The 25,206-nt window shown below is 35.8% G+C and overlaps 1 protein-coding gene across 1 annotated transcript; it reads left to right on the forward strand.

Annotated features, from left to right (window-relative positions):
* Positions 1-7,021: 7,021 nt before the first annotated feature.
* Positions 7,022-23,426, forward strand: sost (sclerostin). Its single transcript, XM_056469004.1, is given in 4 exon segments — positions 7,022-7,148; positions 19,144-19,175; positions 19,177-19,390; positions 21,562-23,426. Coding segments are annotated over 4 exon segments (765 nt in total). The 3' UTR covers positions 21,954-23,426.
* The last annotated feature ends 1,780 nt before the right edge of the window (positions 23,427-25,206 follow it).

Consider the following 25,206-nt stretch of genomic DNA (forward strand, 5'->3'; position numbering starts at 1 on the left):
AAACAGTTTTGTACAAAAATGTTACTTTAATTACATTAATATTAATTACATTAATAGTTTTTACTTTAAATAACATTTAAACCATGTACATATGTACATTTTATACATTTATAAATGTAAATTGTGTATATTTATATATTACACATATATATTTATATGTTTTATGTATATTAAAATGAAATCAAAACAAAAAATACTTATACAAATAAAAATAATAAACAAAACATAATGCAATGTTAAAAAACACTATTTTAAATGAAATACTGTTTTAGAAGCCTCGGCTTGGTCAGTTGGCCATTTCTGTGTGGTGTATGAGTCCGTAGTGTATGAAAGGGCATCCGCTGCCTAAAACATGTGCTGCATACGTTGGCGGTTCATTCCGCTGTGGCGACCCCAGATTAATAAACTAAGCTGAACAGAAAATGAATGTTTGATCAAATAAATGCAGTCTTGGTGAGACTTCATTCAAAAACATAAAAAGGTAAAGGTAAGGTTAAATGTTTATATTTAATCATAAAAATGTTCTAATCACATAAAAGTGTGTGTTTGTGTGTAAACAATATTACATTACAATAAAATGTGTCATATAATATAAATAAAATTAAATATAAACAGTATGAAGAGAAGCTTTCAAAAATATCCTCCATCTTAATTACATGACTTTTCCCTTCTCTTTTATAGCCAAGTTCATAATTCCAAATCCAGAAAAACAAAACTTTATTATTGCATTTCAATGTTTCATATTCCTCATGCTCAATGTTTCGTAATAAATGATTTAACATTTCCTCCTAGAAGCATGAGAGGGATTCATTTCTCATGTACAAGGGTAGTTTGCATGACAATACACTATTAGTTCTCCTTGTGTGTTGCAAGCAGTTCATGTCTGCGGTCTTTGATTACAACAGAACAGGGCACATGAAAAGTGCTTCTAACAAACGCTAATTACTCACGTTAGGTAACACAGATAAGTAGAGAAGAACGTTCAGCTGCGTACAGACTTGAATGCTACTTTTGCCTTGCCTCAGCAAATCTCCAGAGACTGAGGAGCAAATGGATGACCACTATAACCAAAAGATTAATGTGTACGCCAGCATATTTAATATAAAAAGAAAAACATTTTACAATACATTTTTTACTACATTAAATAATTTATAAAAATTCTGTTCTATATTAGTACTTTATTCAAGCTTGTAGAATTATTAAATGTTACACTTTTAAGTATATTTATATATTTTTAATTGCAATTGTTTGATTACAACACTGTAAAACCCAACAGTCAACTTTATCAAATGAAATGAGAGTATTTAACTCAAAATTTACTGAAAGTTAAATCTGAAAAGAGTTTTGAATTCAATGTTGAAGGTAATGAGTTAATTAAATATCTAATTAATTCAACTTAAATGGATTAAGTTCACAGTACTCATTAGGATTAGTTTTTGAACTTAAATTTTTTTGTTGCAATCGGTTTCCTCAAGCGGTTTGAGTTGCTTTAACTTATTGGGTTTTACATTGAATGATTCTGTGAGGAAAAATAGAGTAATAAATTTAAGCATACCCAATGCAACTTTCTGAGACTGCAGTTCCCATCATGCACTGGGGAATTTAGCTAAATATTTTGAGCCGTTTTTTAGTTGTATTAGCACCATTTTGTTGTTGCTAGGTGTAGTAACTTGCTGACATCTGGAGCTCATTTTCTACTCAAAATGACACATTCATACAACATTTTATCATTGTTGTGTATTTGAAGTCTTCTTGTTCAAATCACATTACCTCTGTTGTGTAAGTATATTATCATATAGATTATGACAAGAAATCTACTATTGTTTACTTAAAGGTTTTAAGTAAAGCATACACTTTAAAATCTATGTTGTTAAAGTGAAACTTATAAAGAGAGAGAGAGAGAGAGAGAGAGAGAGAGAGAGAGAGAGAGAGAGAGAGAGAGAGAGAGAGAGAGAGAGTATCATACTTGAATAAGAATACTGCAAAATAAACTACTTAAAAAGCTACTTAATGTAAAAAAATGATGGTATTAACAAATCATTAGCTAACACTACTAGCTTATTAAACTACTAATTAGCTGTTTACTAATAGTAAGATAGAAGTTGGCTTTAAGTATTGGGTAGAATTAGGGATGAAGAATAAGATAATACTTTATAACTACTACTGAACACTTAATATCTTAATAATAGGCAGGTAATAAGCCAGTAGATAATAGCATGGATTGTGACCTAAACTAAAGGTTTACCAAATAATCTTACTTTTACACAACTCAATTAGGGAAATTTTTGCAAAATTTCATAAATTACACTGTAAAAGATAACCAGAAATGAACAGTTTTTAAAAATCATTTTTAATTTTCCCTGTTTATTTGTGCTTTTGAATTACAGTATGAGACATTGATCTTTCTTCCAACAACTTTAAACATTGAAATATTAGAAAAAGTGACTTTTATTTCCATTTTAATAGTTTAAAGTGATATATTGTGTAGGTTTGTTTTGTATATTACGGTACAAAAACCTTGTAATAAACTGTAATACATTTTCTGTCATTTTACAGACTTCTTTACTTTCTATATTATTTGTGATACATTATATTATTTTAAACTACTAAAATGTCAATAAAAGTCACTTTGTTAAACTGTAGAGTTGAAATTTTAACATCAAAAGTCGACAGAGCTGAGGTGAAACTCCCATAATACAATTCACAACCGTAAATAAACAGAAAACACCCGTGAATCACAAAATACTGTTGTACGAAACTGTTAATAAACAGATATTTTTACAGTGTATATTTATTTTAAAAACCTAAGTGCAAAAACTTAAAAAAATACTGTGTATTTGCTGAAGAGATTGATATAAAATATGAGTGTCGTGTTAAGGTTTTGGTCAGAATATTTATGCAGAAGTACAGTTTGCACATTATTTATGCAGAAACATTTCCAAAAGATGCTTTATGGAAGGAGTTTATAGTCAGCTTCCAACAGATGGAGACAAACGCCTCCATAAATCTGTGTCTCTCCTGGGTCCTGTGCTGCTTGTGTTATGACCCGAACACTAACATAATACTCTCTTTTAAGACATCCACATACTCATATCCAGCACTCTGTCACAGAACCACAAACCACAATGGTCTTTGAGGCACTTCGGCACACCTGGCGCAGCGGGACGACCCGCTCAGACTTCATGCATCCACGAGGATCATTGAAAATGCTCAAATCAATTGCTCTGACACTGCAGCCGATCTCTTTCCATGAGTTTGCATGTGCACAGTGCAATTACCCGAGGCCAGCTGTGGGGTCCAGAGAGACCCTGTCCACCAGCTCCTCCCTGTCAAACCGAACACTGAACCAGACTACACACACCAGGAGGAAAACACACACCTTTAGACCCACAGGAGAAACAGCAGCTGTGGGACAGAGCAGACTGGGACATTCACTACTTCTGTTTATACACGGCTAGATAGATATATAAAATTGAAATATGAATGAAAATTATATCGAAAAAATATTATGCTGTTGAACTGTTGAACATCACATCTGTAGCAATGCGATATGGCTGTATATCAGCACTGCGTAGTAGCCGTGTGCCGCAGTAAATGACACCAGTGCTGATATACAGCCGGCCATATCACATTTCTAAGGGTGTGATATTGTGTTTATACAAAAGTTCAACAGCATAATAGTCTAACTAAAAATAACATCAATCCATGAAGTGCCACAAAAACCCTTCATAAATCTTTTGTTTAGCAGTTTAGTATAATATCCCTACAGGAAAACATTTACTAACTTAAAGACTGTAGGACTGCACAGATCACACCACATAGGTACCAATCACACCAAAAAGTTGGGACAGTATGGAAAGCACAAATAAAAAAGAAAGTAGTAATTTCCGAATTCTCTTGGACTTGTATTTCATTGAAGACAATATAAACCACAATTTAAACCACACTGAACTGAGCTAAACTGAACTGATTTTAAACACTAAAAACTGAACTACACTGTTCCTATTTACTATGACCTTTTATGTGAAGCTGCTTTGACACAATCTACATTGTAAAAGTGCTATACAAATAAAGGTGAATTGAATTGAGTTGAATATAAACACTAAATATTTCATGTTTTGTCTGGTCGACTTCATTTCATTTGTAAATATACACCCTTTCCTGTCATTCAGATCTGCAACACATTCCAAAATAAGTTGGGACAGGAGAAATTTAGGGTTGGTAATCAGGTAAAATAGTTGGCACTGTGTCTCAGTGGTTAACACTGTTGCCTCACAGCAGGAAGGTCACTGGTTTGAGTCCCGAATGGGCTAGTTGGCATTTCTATGTTCTCCCAGTGTCTGCGTGGGTTTCCTCAGGTTGGTTTCTTCCACAGTCTAAAGACATGCGCTATAGCTGAATTGGATAAGCTAAATTGGCTGTAGTGTATGAGTGGGTGAGTGTATGGGTGTTTCCCAGTACTGAAGTCTGGCTGGAAGGGCATCCACTGTGTAAAACATAAGCTGGAATAGTTGGCGGTTCATTCCGCTGTGGTGACCCCTGATAAATAAGGGACTAAGCTAAAGGAAAATGAATGAATAATCAGGTAAATTGGTTAAATAATGATGTGATTTGAAACAGGTGATGTCAACATGTGACTGTAATTATGATTTAGTACAAAAGCATCCAAGAAAGGTCTGGTCCTTTACGATCAAAGATAGGAGAAAGATCACCAGTTTACCAACAAATGTGTGAGAAAATTATTGAAGTGTTTAAAAACAATGTTCCTCAAAGAAAGATAGAAAGACATTTGGATATTTCATCTTCAACAGTGCATAAAACATCTGGAGGAATTTTACTGCGTAAAGGACAAGGGCGTAAGCCTAAGCTGAACAACCGTTTAGGTGGCACTGCATCAAGTATCATCATTCATCTATAAGCGATATCACCACATGGCTTTTGGACTACTTTGGCAAACCCTTGTCAAGTACCACAATACATAGTTACATCCTCAAATGCCAGTTAAAACTGTACTGTGCCAAAAAGAAGGCCTATGTTAACAGTGTCCAAAAGTGCATTGACTACTTTGGGCTCAGAGGCATCTGGGATGGACCATCATGCAGTGAAACATGTACTGTGGCAATATGAATCCGTATTTCAGGAATTATTGGGAGAAATGGATGCTGTGTGCTCTGAACCAAGAAAGAAAAGGATCATCCAGACTGTTACAGCAATAAGTCCAAAAGCCAGAATCTGTCATAGTTTGGGGTTGTGTCAGTGCCATTGGCAAAGGTAACTTTCACTTCTGTGATGGCACCATTACTGCTTTAAAGTACATAGAGATTTTGGAGCACAATATGCTGTCTATTTTTCCAGGGACGCCCATGCATATTTCAACAAGACAATGCAAAACCACATTCTACACACATTAAAAAGGTCTGGCTGCGAAGGAAGAGGATACAGGTAGTTGATTGGCCTGTCTGCAGTCCAGACCTTCCTCCAATAGAGAATGTGATTTGCATTTTGAAGAGCAAAATGCGGCAACGAAGACCCCATACTGTTACCCACCCTAAGACTTCTTTGCAGGAAGAATGGAACTAAATTACACCTGAAACACTTCATTACTTGGTGTCTTCAGTCCCTAAATGTCTTTTAAGTGTTGTGAAAAGGAATGGCAACATTACAAAGTGGTAAATGCTTTATTTTTCAAACTTTTTTAAATGTGTTGCAAGAAACAAGATTGGAATATGTGTTTACTTTGCAACCCCCCCCCCCCCCCCCCCCCAATAAAAATCACGAGGAACACATTAAATAGTGTTTGTTGTATTGTCTGCAATGAAATACAAGTCAAAATAAATTTAGAAATCGCTTCTTTCTTTTTTTATTGCGTTTTCCACACTTTTTCTGATTTGGGGTTATATATATATTTAAGCCAATTAAATGAATTTAGGTGTATAAAAATAAAATAAATATATTCTGTCCAATGGCAATAATAATATGCAACTGATATCCAAATAGTATGTATGTACGTATGTATGTACTTTATTTGTGTGTTTTATTTTAATAAGAAATATTGGGATATATTGAATATAACTAATATGTAAATTATCTTTTTTACAAATAAATAACAACCTAAAAATTATGTGTAGAATTTGTATATAAGAACTTTTAAATTACTTTTATGCATATAACAAACTGGAAGACACTTTACATGATAGAAAACAGACTGAAAAGTTTTTATTATATATACACTGTAAAACCAAATAAGTTTGAGTAAACAAAGCAATATGAGCACAGTAAAACCCAGTAAATGAAGATAACTCAAACCAACTGAGTACTGTAAAACCCAATAAGTTAAGGCAACTCAAACTGTTTGAGAAAACAGATTGCTACAAACCATTTGAGTTATAAAAACTAATCTATATGAGTACTATGAACTTACTTCATTTAAGTTGATGTAATGAGGTATTTAATTAACTCAATACCTTCAACACTGAGTTCAATTCTTTTAAAGGGTCTATGGTAATATCCATAGACTTCTGTTCTTGGAACATAAAAGGACTGAGATGATGTGAGTGGGAATAAATGATGACAGAATTAAACTGTTTTGAACTAATTCTTGAAGGTCATGCATGTTATGTCCATGTTAATTAGTCGAATTAATACATTACACGTTCAGCTAATTGTGTTTGATATTGTTAGAAACATCGCCTGACACATTTTATTATCACGAAAACACTGGAGAAAGTTTCTCAGATGGGCTCGACCACAATACGGCTAGATAATTTGGCAGAAGATCTCAATTGTAGTAACAACTAATTTAAGAAGGAATCTTTCACAAATGGCATTATTAATGGCACTTCTCGTGATTGATATCCTCCCTTTTTTCTTTGTCGTTTTCCTTAATGACCGGCTTAAATGAAAAGCACATGATGTTTCCCCTTTTCAACTTTTTTGTCCCATTTCACTGCATGCTCCCATAATGAAAACTTAAGACAAAAAAAGGAGAACATCTGCGGAGCAGCACTAATTATTGGGAAATATGGGAGAGAACATTCTTGGAATGGATGGGCTTCAGATCCTCTTCCAAGCACTTGTGCCCGCAGTGGTGTTGCTCGTTTCATCTTCCTGCGCTCTGCTGTTGTGTCGTTCCTGCAGGCCTTTGCCAAGTGCGTCTGATATTTATTAAAGAACTGTCATGTAAAGAACAGCAGAATATGGCTGTACGCCTCCTACGGGTTTTAGTCAGATTGCCGCTGAGATACTGGCGGGACTGTTTGAGTTGGAAGCAAAAAGGAAGGAAGTTATAGCTGGATGAGATGTTATGTTTTGAAAGCATTGTTTGATTTCCCTGTGAAATATGCACACAACACTTGTTTCTAGCTGTGAAGAACAACAAATTAGACACATCTAAAGCACAACTTTATTATTGTGAGAGATCAACCGTAATGATCTTTAATTATGCACAGACACAGAAACCACATGAAAAAGGAGCTTCAGCTGTGTTATTGATGCACAAATAAAGCAGAGCAAAGATAAAACAGAGAAATGCGAGCTAATGAAGGACAGGCTTTACTGTTGACCCGTATTCGCAAGGTCAATTATTCATCTTTTTGTTGGTGTTGGAAGTTTTTTCAGTCTCAGTGTGAGGAAAAAACTACAACATTTACAACTATAAATGTTGATTAAAGGGATAGTTCTAAAAGTTTACTCATCTTCTGGCCTTTAAAAGATGTAGTTGACTAGATGGCTCAGTAAAACATATATAAAAAAATATGTTAGCTAAAACTTTACTCTTTGGTGATTCATAAACTTCAAGTTGATGGCTACTGACACTTTGAGAGTCCAGTCAGGGAGAGTCTACAGTTATAAAGACTCACTGATTCAAATGACCCAGTCAGACCAAGTCTGAAGTTAAAACCTAACCTTCAAATGAAGTAGTTGAAGGTGCATTTAAAGAGATTATCCGGTCAGTATGAAACTGCAATTAAAGACTCAATAATTCAAATGATTAAGTCAGAGTGTGTCTGCAGTTAAACACTCACGGATTCTGATTCAGATGATCTAGTCAGAGCGAGTCTGCAGTTGAAGACTCACTGATTGTGATTCAGATGATCTAGTCAGAGTGAGTCTGCAGTTAAAGACTCACTGATTGTGATTCAGATAATCTAGTCAGAGCGAGTCTGCAGTTAAAGACTCACTGATTGTGATTCAGATAATCTAGTCAGAGCGAGTCTGCAGTTAAAGACTCACTGATTCTGATTCAGATGATCTAGTCAGAGCGAGTCTGCAGTTAAAGACTCACTGATTGTGATTCAGATAATCTAGTCAGAGCAAGTCTGCAGTTAAAGACTCACTGATTCTGATTCAGATGATCTAGTCAGAACGAGTGTGCAGTTAAATACTCACTGATTCTGATTTAGATGATCTAGTCAGAGCGAGTTTGCAGTTAAAGACTCAATGATTAAAATAATCTAGTCAGAGCAAGTCTGCAGTTAAAGACTTATTGATTTAAATGATTCAGTGAGAGCAAGTCTGCAGTTAAAGACTCACTGATTCAAATGATCAAGTCAGAGCGAGTCTGTAGTTAAAGACTCACTGATTCAAATGATCCAGTCAAAGTGAATCTCCGGTTAATGAGTCACTGATTCAAATGTTCCAGTGAGAGTTAGTCTTCAATTTAACACTCACTGATTCTGATTCAGATGATCTATTCAGAGCGAGTCTCCAGTTAATGACTCACTGATTCCAATAATCTATTAATAGTGAGTGTCCAGAAAACACTTCACTGTATTTGAGTTCAGATGGAGATGCTCTCAGCTTGAGTGCTCAAAACTGATGTGAAAATTGTAGGTTACTAATGCAGATTTTTGGATTTATTACTGTAACTGAAAAACACATGTAGATCATGACTGTCATTTGTTGGTGAAGTTGATCTGCTTAAGCCCATTCTATCAAATGCTGGAATGTGGACATGTCCATTGATTTAAATACTAAACATAATGTTAAAAGAGCATAAATAAAGCTCAAGTATCTTCCTCTTTGTTGTAGCACAGTCCTATACTGCTCTTTTTTAAATTGTATCAGGGCTATATGGTAGCCTCAGTAGCAGTTAGTATATATATATATGAGATGTTTTGGTAAGAAAATGAAACCAGGTGTATTAAATATTATCACTGCAGTAATGTTTTAATAGAATAGCTGCACTTTTACTCAAGTTTTTAACTTGCCTACTTTAGATTAACAGCCTGCATTTTTGTATAACACACTAAAATAACACTCTTGCATGAGCATTTTTAAATAATGCCGTATGATGACAGTAGAAATGACCTTTTCGAGTGACCTCTGACTTAAAGGAAACTGAAAGAAGAAGGTTGCAACAATATATGAGTGCAAAGCTAGATTTACGTACACATCTGTCGTCTTTGGCAGTCCATGACAAATGGACACCATGGACAAAAACAGACGGAAGGAAAGTCCACACTGTGAGGTGTCCGAAACCTGTCCCTTCCCAAAGCAGGTTTATTTTCTCTTCGGTGTGGGTGGCCAGAGGGAATATCTTTCCTGCTACTCCATCATCAGCTACCTTCACATGACAGCCAGTGGCATGACCCTGTTTATTAGTCCTGCTTATAATTAGTCTTTATTGGATTAGATACCAGAGAGCAAGATTATTTTCACATGCTTGTTATCTGGTTTTATTGATCCCATAAAAAAGCAAACTTGCGGAGCTTTTTGAAACGTCCTCTTGAAATAACTTCCTTTTTTTCCCCTCCCTCTCTTAGAAGCCAAATAAATTCCTGCATGCTCAGCAGCTGAGCCTTTTTATACGTTCATGGCCAATTAACGCACCTTCCTGAAGCATTCTGGGAAATGATGACGCTCAAGAGCACATTGTCGAACTGCATGTTCATGCACTTAAAGTCTGTTTTAGATTTCAACAGTCACTTGCAGTTTCCAAATAAATCCACAGACAATTTTACTCTGAAAATGAACACCTTATGAAAAAGTGATTCATGTACAAAGGAAATGGCAACAAAAACTTGCAAAATATCATGTAAATTACTGATCCACAATCTTTGGACATTCCAGAAAAAAAAAGATTAAAGCTGCAATCACACTAGAGTTTGAGCTTGCAAAAATCTGTCGTATGACAAAACAAAATGATTAGACACTGATAAAGCAAGCGATTGCTCCATATTTAACATTTCTGTACAGAGCGGTCATGTTTTGATCTTCTTTGTGTGTTTCAAGAAATCACATATTGTGATTTTGCAGGTCAGAGTACTTTCGCATGCGTATAAATGGAAGTCCACAGGGCAAAAAGTGCAGTGTGACTGCGGCTTTACATAGATTATGGGCCCATTCATACACCCAGCGCAATAAGGCACAAGACGTGTTTGGCATTATTTGTTGCTATTTTCAGACCAGCGCAACCGTAATTTTCACATTTTGCGCCATGTTGTTTAAAAAGCAAATCCATTTGTGCCACTTTGTGGACTCATGGGTGTTCTGGTCTAAAAAGGAGATGTGTTAAGGTGCATTGTTGACCCGTTGCTATTTTGAGGAACTGAATTGCGCCACTGACCAGCTAAACGTTGGTCTAAAGGCCAGGGCAGAGTGCGTTAGTTATGCACCTATGTGGGTTCAAACACTTACAAATTGCTTAATACACACAGGATGTACAGCAATACACAAATATCTTCACAAAGGAAAAAAAAAATAAGATTAAAATGTTACAAAAATGATTATTTTCCACATAAATATAAAAACACTGCCTCCATGCCTTTATGTGTTTTTTTTTCAGTTTCATTCATTTCTTTTTGGCTTACTGGCTTAATTAATCAGGGGTCGCCACAGCAAAATGAACCGTCAACTTATCCAGCGCATGTTTTACGCAGCAGATGCCCTTCCAGCTGCAACCCATCACTGGGAAACACTCTCATTCACACCCATACACTACTAACAATTTAGTACACCTGTACCGCATGTCTTTGGACTTATGAAGGAAACCGCAGCACCCGGAGGAAACCCCGCGTAAACGCAGGTAAAACATGCAAAACTCCAAACAGAAATGCCAACTGACCCAGCCGAGGCTCAAACCACCGACCTTCTTGCTGTGAGGCGAGAGCACTACCCTCTGCGCCGCCGCATCACCCTTTTTTCAGTTTATTAATGACAACTTGCATTTGTATGATGTTATTATTATATTAGTATTATTTATTATATGCAAATTTCTACTGGTTTTAATGAAACCAATTTTAGATTTGTCCACCTGTCAGTTTTGGAGATGTATGCGAGGTCCCGGAACAGATTGGGGGTAACGGATCCGGCTTGGGGGTGTATGGGGTGTTTGCCGCGGACGAAAGTGAAGAGTGGGGGGGATTTGTCGCAGACAAAAGTTTAGGGGGGGGGGTTGGGTTGTGGTTAAGAGGGCTGGGCGTTGGATGGCGGAGGGGTTTTGCGGATAAAAGTGAAGAGTGGGGGGATTTGTTGCAGATAAAAAGTAAAGAGGGTTGGGGGGTCACAGAAGAAAGTGAAAGTGAACAGCGGATGGCGGAGGAGGGCGGTTGAGGAGGGGGATCAGTAAAATGAGGTGCTGGATCAGATTTCAGATGTTGCGGATCCGGTGTGTTCCGACACAAATTAAGTTCTGCTCAAAGGGAATGGGAGATGGGACTGGTTTAATGGATGTTTTGCTCAAAACACACCCATAAATCATTAAGAAAATAAGCACAACCCTTTTAGACCATACGTCGTGGCGCAAACCATATTTTTCCATTATTAAATAGCAAAAGTGGATTCAATATGCCTTTGATGCTTTTGCACCATGAGCTTTAGATTCTTTCAAACAAAATCAAACAAAGTATGACCGCAAGTGTAATACTGTTGTAATATTCAATAAAATGAGATAACAAATTACCACAATAGCAACAATCCACAGCACGTGACAACTAAGGGGCTACCTACTGAAAAAAAATGACCATAGTTTCAAGAGTAAAAACTGTAATAATGCTACAGTAAATATCAAGTTAACATTATGATCCCTTATTATATACAGTTAATAACTGTTCATTGACTAGCCCAGAATTCCCTGCATGACACTTCACTTTTTATGCACTTTTGTTTACATTGCTGTTTTCTGGGTTTTGAGTAATGTACATTAGAGTTTGTGTTTACATTACATTTTGATAAACAATGTTTATAGCTTTAATTTTATGTGTTACCATGATGGTGTTTAGTAGTTGTGTGAATGACACAGAGCATCTTCTATATGTTATTGTGTTTGGGAAAAGTTGTTTGTGATGAGCTTTGGTTCAGCATATGACTTCTTCAGGAGATGAAGATGTTACAATTGAAAAAACACTGGTGTATAATCAGTGATGGGAATAACGTCGCTCTAAATAAACGGTGTTACAAACAGTAATACTTTTTAAAGTAACAAGCAATGAAATAAATTACTGTTTCCCCCATTACAATGCTGTTGCTCTTACTGACAATAAAATGTGTGTTACTTTAATTGAGAAAACTGAAACGGTTTTCATCTGAGCAGCATCTCTTTTGCCATAGGACCTCTCTTTCTCTTGGATGGATCTGTGTGTTCAGCGATAGTAATTAGTGTGTCTGTGAATGTGGTGTACCTGAGAACGTGATGATTGGCTTAGAGTACATTTCCGTCATTTGCCAATCAGAGGCAGAGTAGTGCAGGTGTTCACACACAAGCACAAGCAGTCAGTCGCGCACACCAGGAGTAAGAATGATGGCAAATCCAACAAGTTCAAAAATAGCTTTTGCAAACTGTAAATATAAGCACTACTTTACAACCTTAAAATAGTGTAGATTAGTGAACAATGTTTTATATTTATTTTATAGTCATTTCACTAATTAGATTTGTTTTAAAGAAACACAGTAGTTACTTTCCCTGGTAATTAGTTACTTTATAATTATGTAACTCGGTTACTGTTAATATATTACTATACATTAATGAATTATTATAGTTTACCATTAAATGTAGAAAATTATTTGTAAAGTTCAGGCAACTACAGCTGCTGTTTTTTTACTATCAATTTTACGTATTTATTCACAGTGTGGTCAGTGGAGGAAAATAAACATTTCATATTAGTCAGTATTCTTTTAGCTAAACATTTTTTTAATCTGACATCTAATAGGATTCATTTGGGACTTTTCAAACAAAGGCATGTTATACCTAATGAGAGAAACCTTTGAATGTCACAACAGCTACAATGGTGCAAGATTACGCCATACTGAACGGTCAAACCTAAAGTTTAAAACAAACATGGTATCTATAATTGCGCATTGTGCACATGACAAAGCCAAATCACTTGAAAATGTCAAGATGTGTGATGCTGTTCTGCTAAATCTCACTTCCAGTAATCCTGGACCTGATTTGATTATATAAATAAATAATTGAAATTTAGCAATCTGGATTGTAACAAATCACAGCACAATGACACACTACATTTCTCAATACAATTCTACTGAAGTTGTAAGCAATGTTCAATGTTCTCTCCAAATCCCTTTCCTTCATAACCTAGCTATAGTTTATTTTTCTCACCATACTACAGTGCACAGACCATCAATGGATAAATGGACTCATGAAGCACTAAGTGACGAATGTTTACAAGTGCCACTTGTGGCAGCACTGCTAATACTCTACAACTCCACATATAGTGGTTACAGAGTGGTTAACAACACATGAACCCAGCGGTCAGCAAAGTTTGCCGAGATGCACAGAGAAACCGCAGCTGAGGTTTTGCACGGCTCTTAACTCAAATGACTCTTAAAACACATGATTTGGACTTCAGAATGATTCAGCTAGTCATGGCTTATTTAACACCCTAATGTGCTTCTATTTCTGTTAAATCATCAGACTATTCTTTTCCAGTATGAAAAATGCGCTACTAATGACAAATGCAAATGACTGGGCAGACCGAGATGTGAGGTATGACTATAAGACTGCGGGTTCACATGCTACGGGGAGCTGTGCTTTATAAATATGATCCATAAAATTTTCTTTGGTAACACTGCGCAGATGCCTCATTTATAATAATATTTGCAGGGCTATATTTCTAAATGAGGCATTAGATCCCAGGACAGCTGAAATAATGTAATCTGCACATCTGAATGTAGAAATCACTGATGCTTTTAGAGCAAAGCTACAGTATCTCATTTTTTTTTTCAATCCAGAGACACTAATAATATACCATTAGCAAGCTTTTGTGAAATGTTATTATGACATTCTTAATAGATTATCACCTAAGCGGTTTGATGACTTAAATTCGGTCGGTAAAACAAAGTGCCCTGATTATCACAGACTCAAATTGTTAACAGTTTATTATGACATAAGTAAAATTGATTGGACTGTAAGCCTAAATATACGCTATTTAGATACTAGAGACACAAGTTACAATTTATACAAGGGCTAAATATGCATAGATTTTAGTTTTTACCTTGTTAATAGTGTTATTTACCTTGTGTAATAGTGTTTGTTAAGTGAACTGCAGTCAGCAAGTTATACTCAGGCTCGCACTAGTGCTCATGTAATGCACAACGTTTTAAAAATTATATTTTTTTGATTAGAAGTAAGCAGTTGTAAATACCTTTACCGGCGGTGGTATCTAACATCCAGATGCAGTCCCTTTTTTTCACAGTCCATGGTTTTCTATTAATAACAAAATAAACACACAAACAAAAAATGACAGTATTAGTGAGAAAACAGCAGTTAAGTAAACATCTCATCACAGTTGTGTTTCACTTTTCTGCCAATTTCATAATAATGTATATGTTAATATATGTATGTTTTTGACATTTTCTGGCATTATGTTGACAGATAAGGTAAAAAGTTGCCATTTATTACAGGGTTTCTACATTTTCATCAAGTCAAATTTAAGACTTTAAAGACCTTTTTAAGACCATAATGAATGAGATTTCAGACCTTACACAAGGCTAAACATTAAAGTTTTTTTATAGCCAAGTTAAAACCTTTAAAAAAGGTCACACTTTTTTTGATGGTCCGTTGAATTTAAATTACACTGCATCTAAATGCCAACTAATTTTCATTAGATAATAATACTTTGCAAGTACATGTCAACTTACACTAACCCTAACCCCAACCTAACAATTGGATTATCTAATGAAAAATTAGTCAGTTTAAATGTCAGTTAAACATAGTCTGTTAAATGTTTGTTGAACGAGCATATCAACAGATATAAAGCAGACAGTCTACTAATACTCAAATAAACCATCAAAATAAAGTGTTACCAACATTAAAACAAATGTTATTGCAAGGAAGATAATTAAACCATACTAATACGTAAATAGAGTTTCTTAAAACTTTTATTGAAATATATTGTGATTGGATGGATGTTGGCCCAATTGGGTATAGCTTTACATGGACATAGGGAAATTAAGACCCGTTTAAAATTATTTAAGACCTACAACACAATATTTCAGTAGATTTAAGAATTTAAGGCCTAAAATTTGGCTTTTGAAATTTAAGACTTTTTAAGACCATGTAGATACCCTAAATTATAAACTGCATTTGATTTTCTGAGACTAGTTTGAATCAGGCGCATATACAAACATCACACCATTTTTATTGTCCTGCAAAAATATTCTAATTATATTCACATAAATATTAGGGATGAACCAATATGGAAATTTTGACCAATACTGACACTGATAGGCTCATGAATACAAATTTTGATACAATATTTATGATACTGTTGCCTCACAGCAAAAAGGTCGCTGGTCAAAAAGACATGTGGTATAGTCCAAAGAAATGCGGTATAGGTGAATTGAATAAATTAAATTGGCCATGGTGAATGAGTGTGTCTGAGTGTGTATGGATGTTTCCCAGTACTGGGTTGCAGCTAGAAGGGCATCCGCTGTGTAAAACATATGCTGGATAAGTTGGTGGTTCATTCAAGCTGTGGCGACTGCTGATGTATAAGGAACTAAGCCGAAAAGAAAATAAATGAATGATTTTTTCTGAGCGTCATTACAAAAAAATGAAATGCAAACAATTTAGCAGATGACTGATATTATTTAAAAACTTTATGGAAGAGTTAAACTGAGTATAACAACATGAACTGAAAATTCTATCGTCATTTTTCACCTATTCGTCAATGTTCACCTGTTTCACCTGTTCAAACCTGTTTGAGTTTCATTTTCTGATGAACAGTACACAAAATAAGTTCTTATTTTAAGAAAAATGAAAAACTTAAGAAAATGAATGAATGGTTAACTGTTTCTAACATTCTTCTAAATATCTTCTTTTTGTGTTTAACAGAAAAAAAATAAAGGATAAAAAAATAAAGGAGTGGAAACTCAACTCATTTTTGGGTGAACTTAGCCTTTAAGAGTTTAAATCAAAGAAAACAACAAGCAGAGATTAAGACATTTCTCAAAATCATTTATAAATTGCATTTCTGAAAGCTTTTTCACAGTGACAATTTTTCAGAAGAGGCTCAGCCAGAGGAAATACTCTATAATTTATTAGATGATAATGTTTCATATTGATAAAAATATAATAAAAAAAATGTGATCAAGCCAATATATTGTGCATCACCAATAAACATCTGTGTCTGGTAGCAAAAAGTTGTTCGCAGGGCGATATCACTTTTTGTTTTTGCACGGGTAACTATTCTGCTCAACTTTGACCTAGTTCTTATCTTAAAACTTTTAATGCTCGGCTGCAAGTATGTTTGCATTTCATATGCATTAAGAGTCAAGGCCTGTCAGTCCACGATGAGTTAAACGCTTTGTTTATGTGGGTTTGACACAGTGTAACTTTTCTTATTCTTTATAAAAATATCTTTTGCTGGCAGCCCTTGTAAATCTGGAACACATCTAAGTGTTATTTATGCTCAGGCTGCTATCTTGATAAAGCAAGCCTGGAGACTGTGTTTTCTGTGCACAAACCCAAAGAGATATAAAAACAGCCAGTGAATGACAGGGAAAAGAGCGTAGGCTACAATCTGTGGTGGACATTGTGATCTTTCTTTTTCTTCATGATGACAGGACGAAGAGTTACAATAGATCTCAGAAGAATTCCATCTTTCCTGCTTTTTTTCTCTCTGCTGGTGGTTCTAAGCTTAAATGATCGGTGTACTCAACGTATAGCATTAGAAGATCTTTTCAGCCAGTCTCATGCTTGGCTATCCTAGTGTTTTGATGCAGAATTAAATAATGCAATAAAATAGACAGGAGGAGCACAGCCTTTAGTGCAGTATGCCAGAGGAGAAGACATTATAAGCTGTTCAATGTATTTGGTTGTTGAGCTCCCCTCAAGAGGGCAGTGTTTGTACAAGACGATTAATTTAATGCTGAAATGATGACATAAAGCATCAGCATCTTGTGTGGGTTCCACTTCTTATTTATAATAGTCCTTAATTGGCCGGACCAAATAAAAAAATAAATTAAATAAAATTAACACACACTCATTCAAAATGTTTTTAGTCACACTTTATTTTGCTGGTCCATTTGTTGAATTTAAGTTACATTGAAACTAATTCTCATTAGAATTTAAGTAGGCAGATGGGTTGGGGTTGGGGTTAGTGTAAGTTGACATGTACTTGCAAAGTTTTTTAAATAGGCAATAATGTCTGTTGAAAGAGCAGTATCAGCAGATATTAAGCAGACAGTCTACTAATACTCAATGGACCATCAAAACAAAGTGTTACCTGTTTATTTTACAGCCCCATAAAATATGTTTATTTTATTAATAACTAACAGTAAAACTGGGGAAAACATCATCTTTTTTTTCATTATACAATCAAATTGTGTTTATAATTAATTGTTATATTATTATTGTTGTTATTATTATATACACTGAAAAAAATTATTCAAAGATGATTCCTTGGATTTACTCAATTTTTTTTTACGTTAAGTGGTTGTAAACAATTTATTTGGGCTGAATTTAAACAAACAAATTAAATTGAACATTGCTCAATTTAATTTTTTTGTTTAAATTCAAACACAAATAATTGTTTGCAACCAGTTTGCATGCATCACTTTTTTCAGTGTAGTAGCAGCAGAAGTAACTATTATTAAGCATCATTATAATTGTTATTATTATTATATAGTAGCAGCAGAAGTTATTATTATTAAGCATTATTATTATTGTTATTAGTATTATTATATAGTAGCAGCAAAAGAAAGACTCGAAAGACTCACCCCCCACTGACAAAGGTCCTGAATTTGTCCCATACATGAGCTCATTTGTCCTATTTTGACTGCTATGCCATCATAAATTGTGTAAATAGCTCATCGAAGATTATTATTTGCCCAATAACTGACATTAGGCTACTTGACCTTAATAGGCAGTTTTCAATTACTTTAACAGATCATTTGTTTTTCTAATGATATATGATATGATAAATTTGTATTTTAAAAATAATACATATAAATAAGTTTTTTTTCATATTTCTTTATTCTAAATATTTAGGAAATGTTTTTGGTACATCAAAAAGTGTGTTTAAGATTATCATCCAACAGCTATCCAGCTAAAATGTCCTAAAATGCAGTATTTAAACTCAACTTCATATTTAAATACACAAATGAGTTAAATAACTGCAAAAGGTCCAGTGTTTTGAGAAAAAGAACCACCCCCTTTCACCAGCCAGGCTACAGGGGCCGGCACTGTATAATATGTTGAGAAAAAAAAAAAAGTTTTAAATTGTAACTTTTTAATTTTGTAATGTATTCATACATGTATTGATATAATGTATTCTGCTAACTGCTTTAGACTGCTAAAAAAACCTACAACAATCTGTTTAAAAGGACAAAATTCTTTAAAAAATTAAAAAGTAACTTTTTTCTAAAAAAGTCAGACATATGCTATACAAATAGCACTGCAATCATATCCTAACCTCTGATTATTAACACTTCATGTGATCCTCAGTATTTAACGACTCAAATAAATGATTTTCTCTCTCCAAATTGACTTCCACTTCTGCCGCGTGCCCTTCCTCCCTATCAGTTTCTAATGAGCTGCTCTGCCTAAATCCCTCCCACTTCGTGTAACGCTAAATTATCTGGGTTTTTTGCGAACCTGTGGTAGTTTAAAAAGGCAAGCCTCTCACGGAGAGAAGAAAAACCGGTCGAAGTTTGCCCGCTGAACGGCTCGTTCTTGGTGGTTAGTATTGCAGGTGTCTCTGGCGCTCGTGCACTGCCGGCGCGCGGCTGTTGCTGCTGCTGCTGCTGCTTCAGGAATGTTTCACAGCTGCGCACGGATGGAGGCCTTTAAAAAATGATGCCACAGAAATTATACCAGAATACACGGAGGACACAAACAAACCCGAGGAGCAGATACAACTGTCTGACAATAACACAATGAACCGGGCGAAAAACGGTGGAAGGCGGTCGTCAGCAAACTCACGGACTTATGGTAAGTAACGTGAAGCTGATAGATTTAATCATTAGAAGCGCAACGAAGTAGATCAACACCAGCACAAATAATGCTTTATGTACTTGTTTCAATTTTAGAACATGTTTTTTCTTTTTTAATATCATTCACTGGGTGGTTATAACACGCTATACATGCTTAGATTATTTTAAATCATTTTTTAATCAAACACAGTTATAAAGTTTATATTTTAAATTAATCTGGTGTTAGAAATTATATTATAAAAATGTTAAACTTACTTATTTGCACTTTTATACTTTAAATTATTCCAGGTATTAGATTATAACATTAATGTAAAACGTTTATGATTATATACTTTTGTTATGTACAGCTTGTAAACATCTCTGTTAAATTATATTTGATCACTTTTTAAAAGAAAATAGGCATTTGTGAGTTAAAGAAATAAGGGAAATGTGTTTAGATAAGAATGCAAAAGTGTGAAAATGTAATAAATTAATTTAAAAATCTGTGTCAAGTATAACACAAATATTACAAAAATGCCATTATACAGATCTTGAGACATACTTGTTATTAAAATAGGATAGACAGCAGCAAGTTATACATTTACAGGATAACTGAAACAATCAGTGTATAATAATAATAATAAAAAATTTGCTAAATTAACCAACAATGTTGCATATTTATCCTACTTTATAATGTGATGTAGGCTATATATGAAGGCTACACAAAATAATAATAAAAACAGGATATTGATTCGATTTAAAAGTTCTGAAATTCTGCCGTTCCATCTTTTCTACAGCCCAAGCGATGCACTAACTTTGATAAGCCTTTTTTTGTTGTTGCTGCATCCCCAATTTTATATAATTAGACAAGGTATGCCTTCCCATAACCATCTAATTGCAACAGTATGGTTTCAGGGTAGTTGAAAATGTGAGAAGTTATTCTAAGGGGTCATTTCTTCAGGGTATTGCCATGATAGGGAATGACTTCCACCTGTGGAAAGTAAAACTACTGTGAATTCTAATACTGCACAATGTGTGTGTGTGTGTGTGTGAGAGAGTGTTTATGTATGTCGGATTTAACAAAAAAGTAAACCACAGCATGTTTCCAGAACACAAATCAAGACTTTGTATGAAAGTCTTGGAAAGTGTGTTTGAGAAATTGCAACATCTAAATTTATTGCTAAGTAAATACACATAATACATCCAAAAATAATAACAACAAGTGTTCCTTCGTGAACAGAATAATGAAGTTATCACAAAAATAATAAACAGTAAAAATACTTAAGGCTTGAGCAATCCGAAGAAGATCATTTCCAACCTCTAATTATGTCACTGAACAGTCCTATGATGTTTCGTTTCTCCATAAGGAAACAGTTATCAAGCCAAGGATGTACATTTAACTGGCTCATTAGGGGGTGGAGAGAGATCTCACACCGTCCTGTGGTGCTCTGGAAGGGGTGACGTGTGTAGTTTCTCTGGTGGTCAGTGTGGGGTCATGTTGAGATATGTTCATCTTCCTCTGGCTCTCGCCCAGCTCCTCATAAAACATCAGATCAGGTTTTCTGAGAATCAGGGGAGGCAGAACCTGAACTCATCACACACATAAATCCTTTGTTCTCCTCTATGAGGGGAGCCCGTTCCACTCTCGGTTTCATCTCTTTAAATGACAATTAATGAAAACATTGTTGATGTAGTTTGGGGGAGTTAAGCGAGCGTGCGCTAAATTCAAAGCTTACAAAAACAACAAGCTTACCAAGACACCCAGAAGTCTCTCATTGTCTTTCAGGACATTCAGTGCTTTTTTGCACTTCTCAACTTATCAGAACAATCTGGTACATGGTTTAGCGTCTGTGGGTTTATAATGGATTGGCTTCTCATCGATTCCAGCCTCAATAAAGAGTTCATCTTCTACAAATTGTCGGCCAAATCCAAAGCAGATTTAAAATAAATAAATAAATAAAAAGCATATTTTGTGCTGATATAAAAAGATTTTATCATGCATTTCCTCTCTAGTTTGACATACAACATTTGTCTGGGAAACTTGTCAAAAGAACAACAAAGTCAAGTTCAGGAAATCTACTTAATGCCTGTGTATATATAACAAAACATGAAAAATTTGTTTCGTGCATGGTGGGTAGCTGTGTTTTATTAAAGATGCACTCCTTAAACCATTTCTGCTCTCTTTCCCAGGAGCCTCAGAACTCAGCTGTCGGGAGTTGCGTTCGACTCGCTATGTTACCGATGGATCTTGCCGCAGCGTCAAACCCGTGAAGGAACTTGTGTGTTCTGGTCAGTGCCTTCCAGCTCACCTGATGCCAAACTCAATTCTACGGGGAAAATGGTGGAGAAGCAGTTCCTCCGATTACCGTTGCATCCCTGCTCACTCTCGCACCCAGCGGATACAGCTCCAGTGTCCAAACGGACCAAATCGGACATACAAAATCAGAGTTGTCACATCTTGCAAGTGCAAACGCTACACTCGACAACACAACCAATCGGATGTCAAAGAGTCATCCAAGAAACCACGGCGCAATAAGAAGCACCGCAGCAAAGTGCCGTCCATCAACAGCAATTCATACTGAGAGGAAAGGACACAGATTCAGAAAACACTCTCTTGCACACATACAAAAAAAGAAAATACACCTATACATATGCACACATATTTCAGAAACCTACAAGGGAAGGAATAAACGCATTAGCATTTACCAAACTTGTTGGCATGCTAACAAGTTTCCAATGTATTTCAGATGTCTCGCTGTTTGTATGTGCTCTTGAGCCTAAATCGTCCCAGTTTGATCACAAAATGCCAGCGGACTGAGTGTAAAGACGTCTGCTGTTATGCGAGATTAGATCAGGCAATGTGATTTTTTGTGAGGGAGGAGGAATATTCCTGCTCAAGCGGTTCATTTCAAGTTCACTGAAGTTCATTGAAAGGCTAACTTACGGGCAGACATACTGAGCACTCCACCAATCCAGCAAGTGCTCATGTGAATGTTTGTGCACCAGATTTGTCCTCTTTTGGGACTTGGTTCAGTGTATGATTTGAGCGCTCAGCCATGTCGGGCCCAAAAGACACGCTGCCGCTGACAGACCACTGAGGCCCAGAATTCTTAACCTTGGTCACTTTTACCAGGCCACGAGTCCTTTTTGACAGGCTGGGGAGTCCATGTGTGTGTCTGCAAATTCACAATTCCACAAGAAACTGATCAACACTGGCAGCTAGAGCCGCCTTACGGAGAGTTCGGAAAGTTGTGTCAGCCCTCCACGGTCCAAGTCCCTGGAGGTCGAGAACCGCAAACGGTATTCCTGTGACTTGTCCTAATTACCAAATAGTTCCATTCCTGTGTTTAGGATTTGAGTCATAAAAAGCCATTTCCTCTAGACATGGTCAGTTCCTGTTTGTTCGAACACCCGAAAAAGAGGCCCACATGTGTGCACGAATCTGCAGCAATTCCTCGCGGGCAAATAACCTTTCCGCACCCTCCTTCAATGGAAACCATTTGGAGATATTCAGCTATCTGCAATCGCTAGCAGGTTACCTACATCCATTACTGAAGTCTTCAGCGAAGATGTCATCCATCCTGTCTCCACACGTGACCGGAAAAGAACAGACAAATAAGTGAACCAAACTCTGAAATCGTGGGCTGGATGTTGATTCTACACAGGATACAGAGATAAGAGAATGCCAATTGTTCAACTTTTTTTTTTCTGCCCACCTCGATGATATTTGCTCATTTTTTCAATTGTGTGTTTGAAATAGCAACTGGAAGAGATTTCTTATAATGTAAGCAGACTTGTCGTGAATAGTAACTTGTACATACTATACCTGTGTGGTCTCATTGAGCGGTATCCTCCTTCAACCAGTAGATCCTCTCTCAGACCAAAAGACTGTTACAAAGAATGAACTGTGTATTTATTTTTTTATTTTTATCATTTAAATTATTTATGCAATTTTTTTTGTAGAAAATAATAGCCATTATTGTACTATATGTAATTATAGTGAATTTCATACCGAAAAAGAGTACATGAATAAAGTTAAGCAACTTATATATGTGAAAAAAGAAGTGTGTTTTGTTATCATTCTTGTCAGACTGCCTTGACAGATCCTTTCTCCTTTTGGGCCGTGCCCGCACTCTAAATCCGTCCCTCAATGAGCCCTCTGTAAACAATATTCTGCAATTAGGAAGTAGAGGCTTTGTAACACTTCGGAATGTCTAAAACACCTTTACAAAAGGCGAGAAAAGGAAAGAATCCCCTCGTCAGACATGAACAGTACAGTCACAACAGAAACAGCTCTTTATGTCCGGTATGTTGAACTCAACCCACAGGCTTCCATTCATCTGTTTGTTTGTTTAAGCTTGCACAGTCTGAGCCATAGATTGACAAGGAAATGTGGACTGCTTGACTTGTTTTAGTCTTTCTAATCTTGTTTGTTGCACACTTGAGTGCTGGCTCATGATGAAACATATTACTATATTAGTCTAACTGGATCCAGGTTGCTGTAAACCAAACAAAATGATCATATACTCGTTCAATGTGACTAAAAAAATATTCATTTATTCATTTTCTTTTCGGCTTAGTCCCTTTATTCATCAGGGGTCGCCACAGTGGAATGAACCACCAATTTATCAGCATATGTTTTACACAGCGGATGCCCTTCCAGCCACAACCCAACACTGAGAAAACACCCATACACTCTGCATTCACACACATACACTACGGCCAATTTAGCTTATTCAATTTAATGTCTTTGGACTTGTGGGGAAAATCTGAGCACCCAGAGGAAACCCACACGAACACTGGGAGAACATGCAAACTCCACACAGAAAAGCCAACTGACCTAGCCGCAGCTTGAACCAGAGATCTACTTGCTGTGAGGCGATCGTGTTACCCATTGCGCCACCCTTAGAATACAATAGTGTTACAGATGTGAAAACTTACCTAATTTTCACAGATTTATTTTTTACAATAAAACCTCTGATAGCTTCAGTTGTAGAGGAAGTTGTTGATCCCATTTCCTTGCATCTATTCAACTTATTTTTTAAACCAATTGTGTTTATTGGTTGAATTGGTATTTTGTGTTTAATAGACATCTAAATGTAGACAGCTCGACTAAAACAAGACTAAACATTGGCTGTCAGTGAAAATCTTATAGTCATCTAAGAACTTTATTTGTGTACTTTATATGTGTAGTCATTCATTTCTGTTTACTTGAAGACTAGTTTGGGCCTATTTTTAGAAGTCTATTAGATTTTCACTGACAGCCCAAATTTAGCCTTGTTTTAGCCAAGACAAATATGTTTAGACGTCTATTAGACATCTATTAGACATCTTTTAAAAACAAAAAATGCTTGCTGGGAGATAAGAGGAGAGTCCCATGAAGCACTACCAATTATGTGATCAAGTTGATCTCTCTACTGTCTAAAAGTACTAAAATACTTGAATATACCAACCCAGGCTCATTCTAAAAACGTTCCTCTATATACAATCTTGAGAGAGCAAAATATGTCCCAGGAGCTAAGTTTGTGTTTGTTTTGATTTCGTGAAGCCGCTGTGTATGCTTTTTCAAATCTTAAATTTCTCTCGCGAGTGTCATTCTCACCTGCTGTTCTCGCATTAATTGAACTGAGACCACTGTAGACTGACTGACTTACTAGCTGACCAACCGACTGATCCCTCCACCCTCCCCCTTCCCCAAACCCAACCAATAGTATTTTAAAAAGCACAGATTGACCCGCCCACCCACTTCCTTACACCCAACCGCAGTGTTTTGAAAAGCAATCCAGAAAAAGAAACGCCCTCTGATTTTTACAAAGGTTTTAGATTTTACCACAT

The sequence above is a fragment of the Danio aesculapii genome, chromosome 12 (genome assembly GCF_903798145.1).
Source record: "Danio aesculapii chromosome 12, fDanAes4.1, whole genome shotgun sequence".
Classification (NCBI taxonomy): domain Eukaryota; kingdom Metazoa; phylum Chordata; class Actinopteri; order Cypriniformes; family Danionidae; genus Danio; species Danio aesculapii.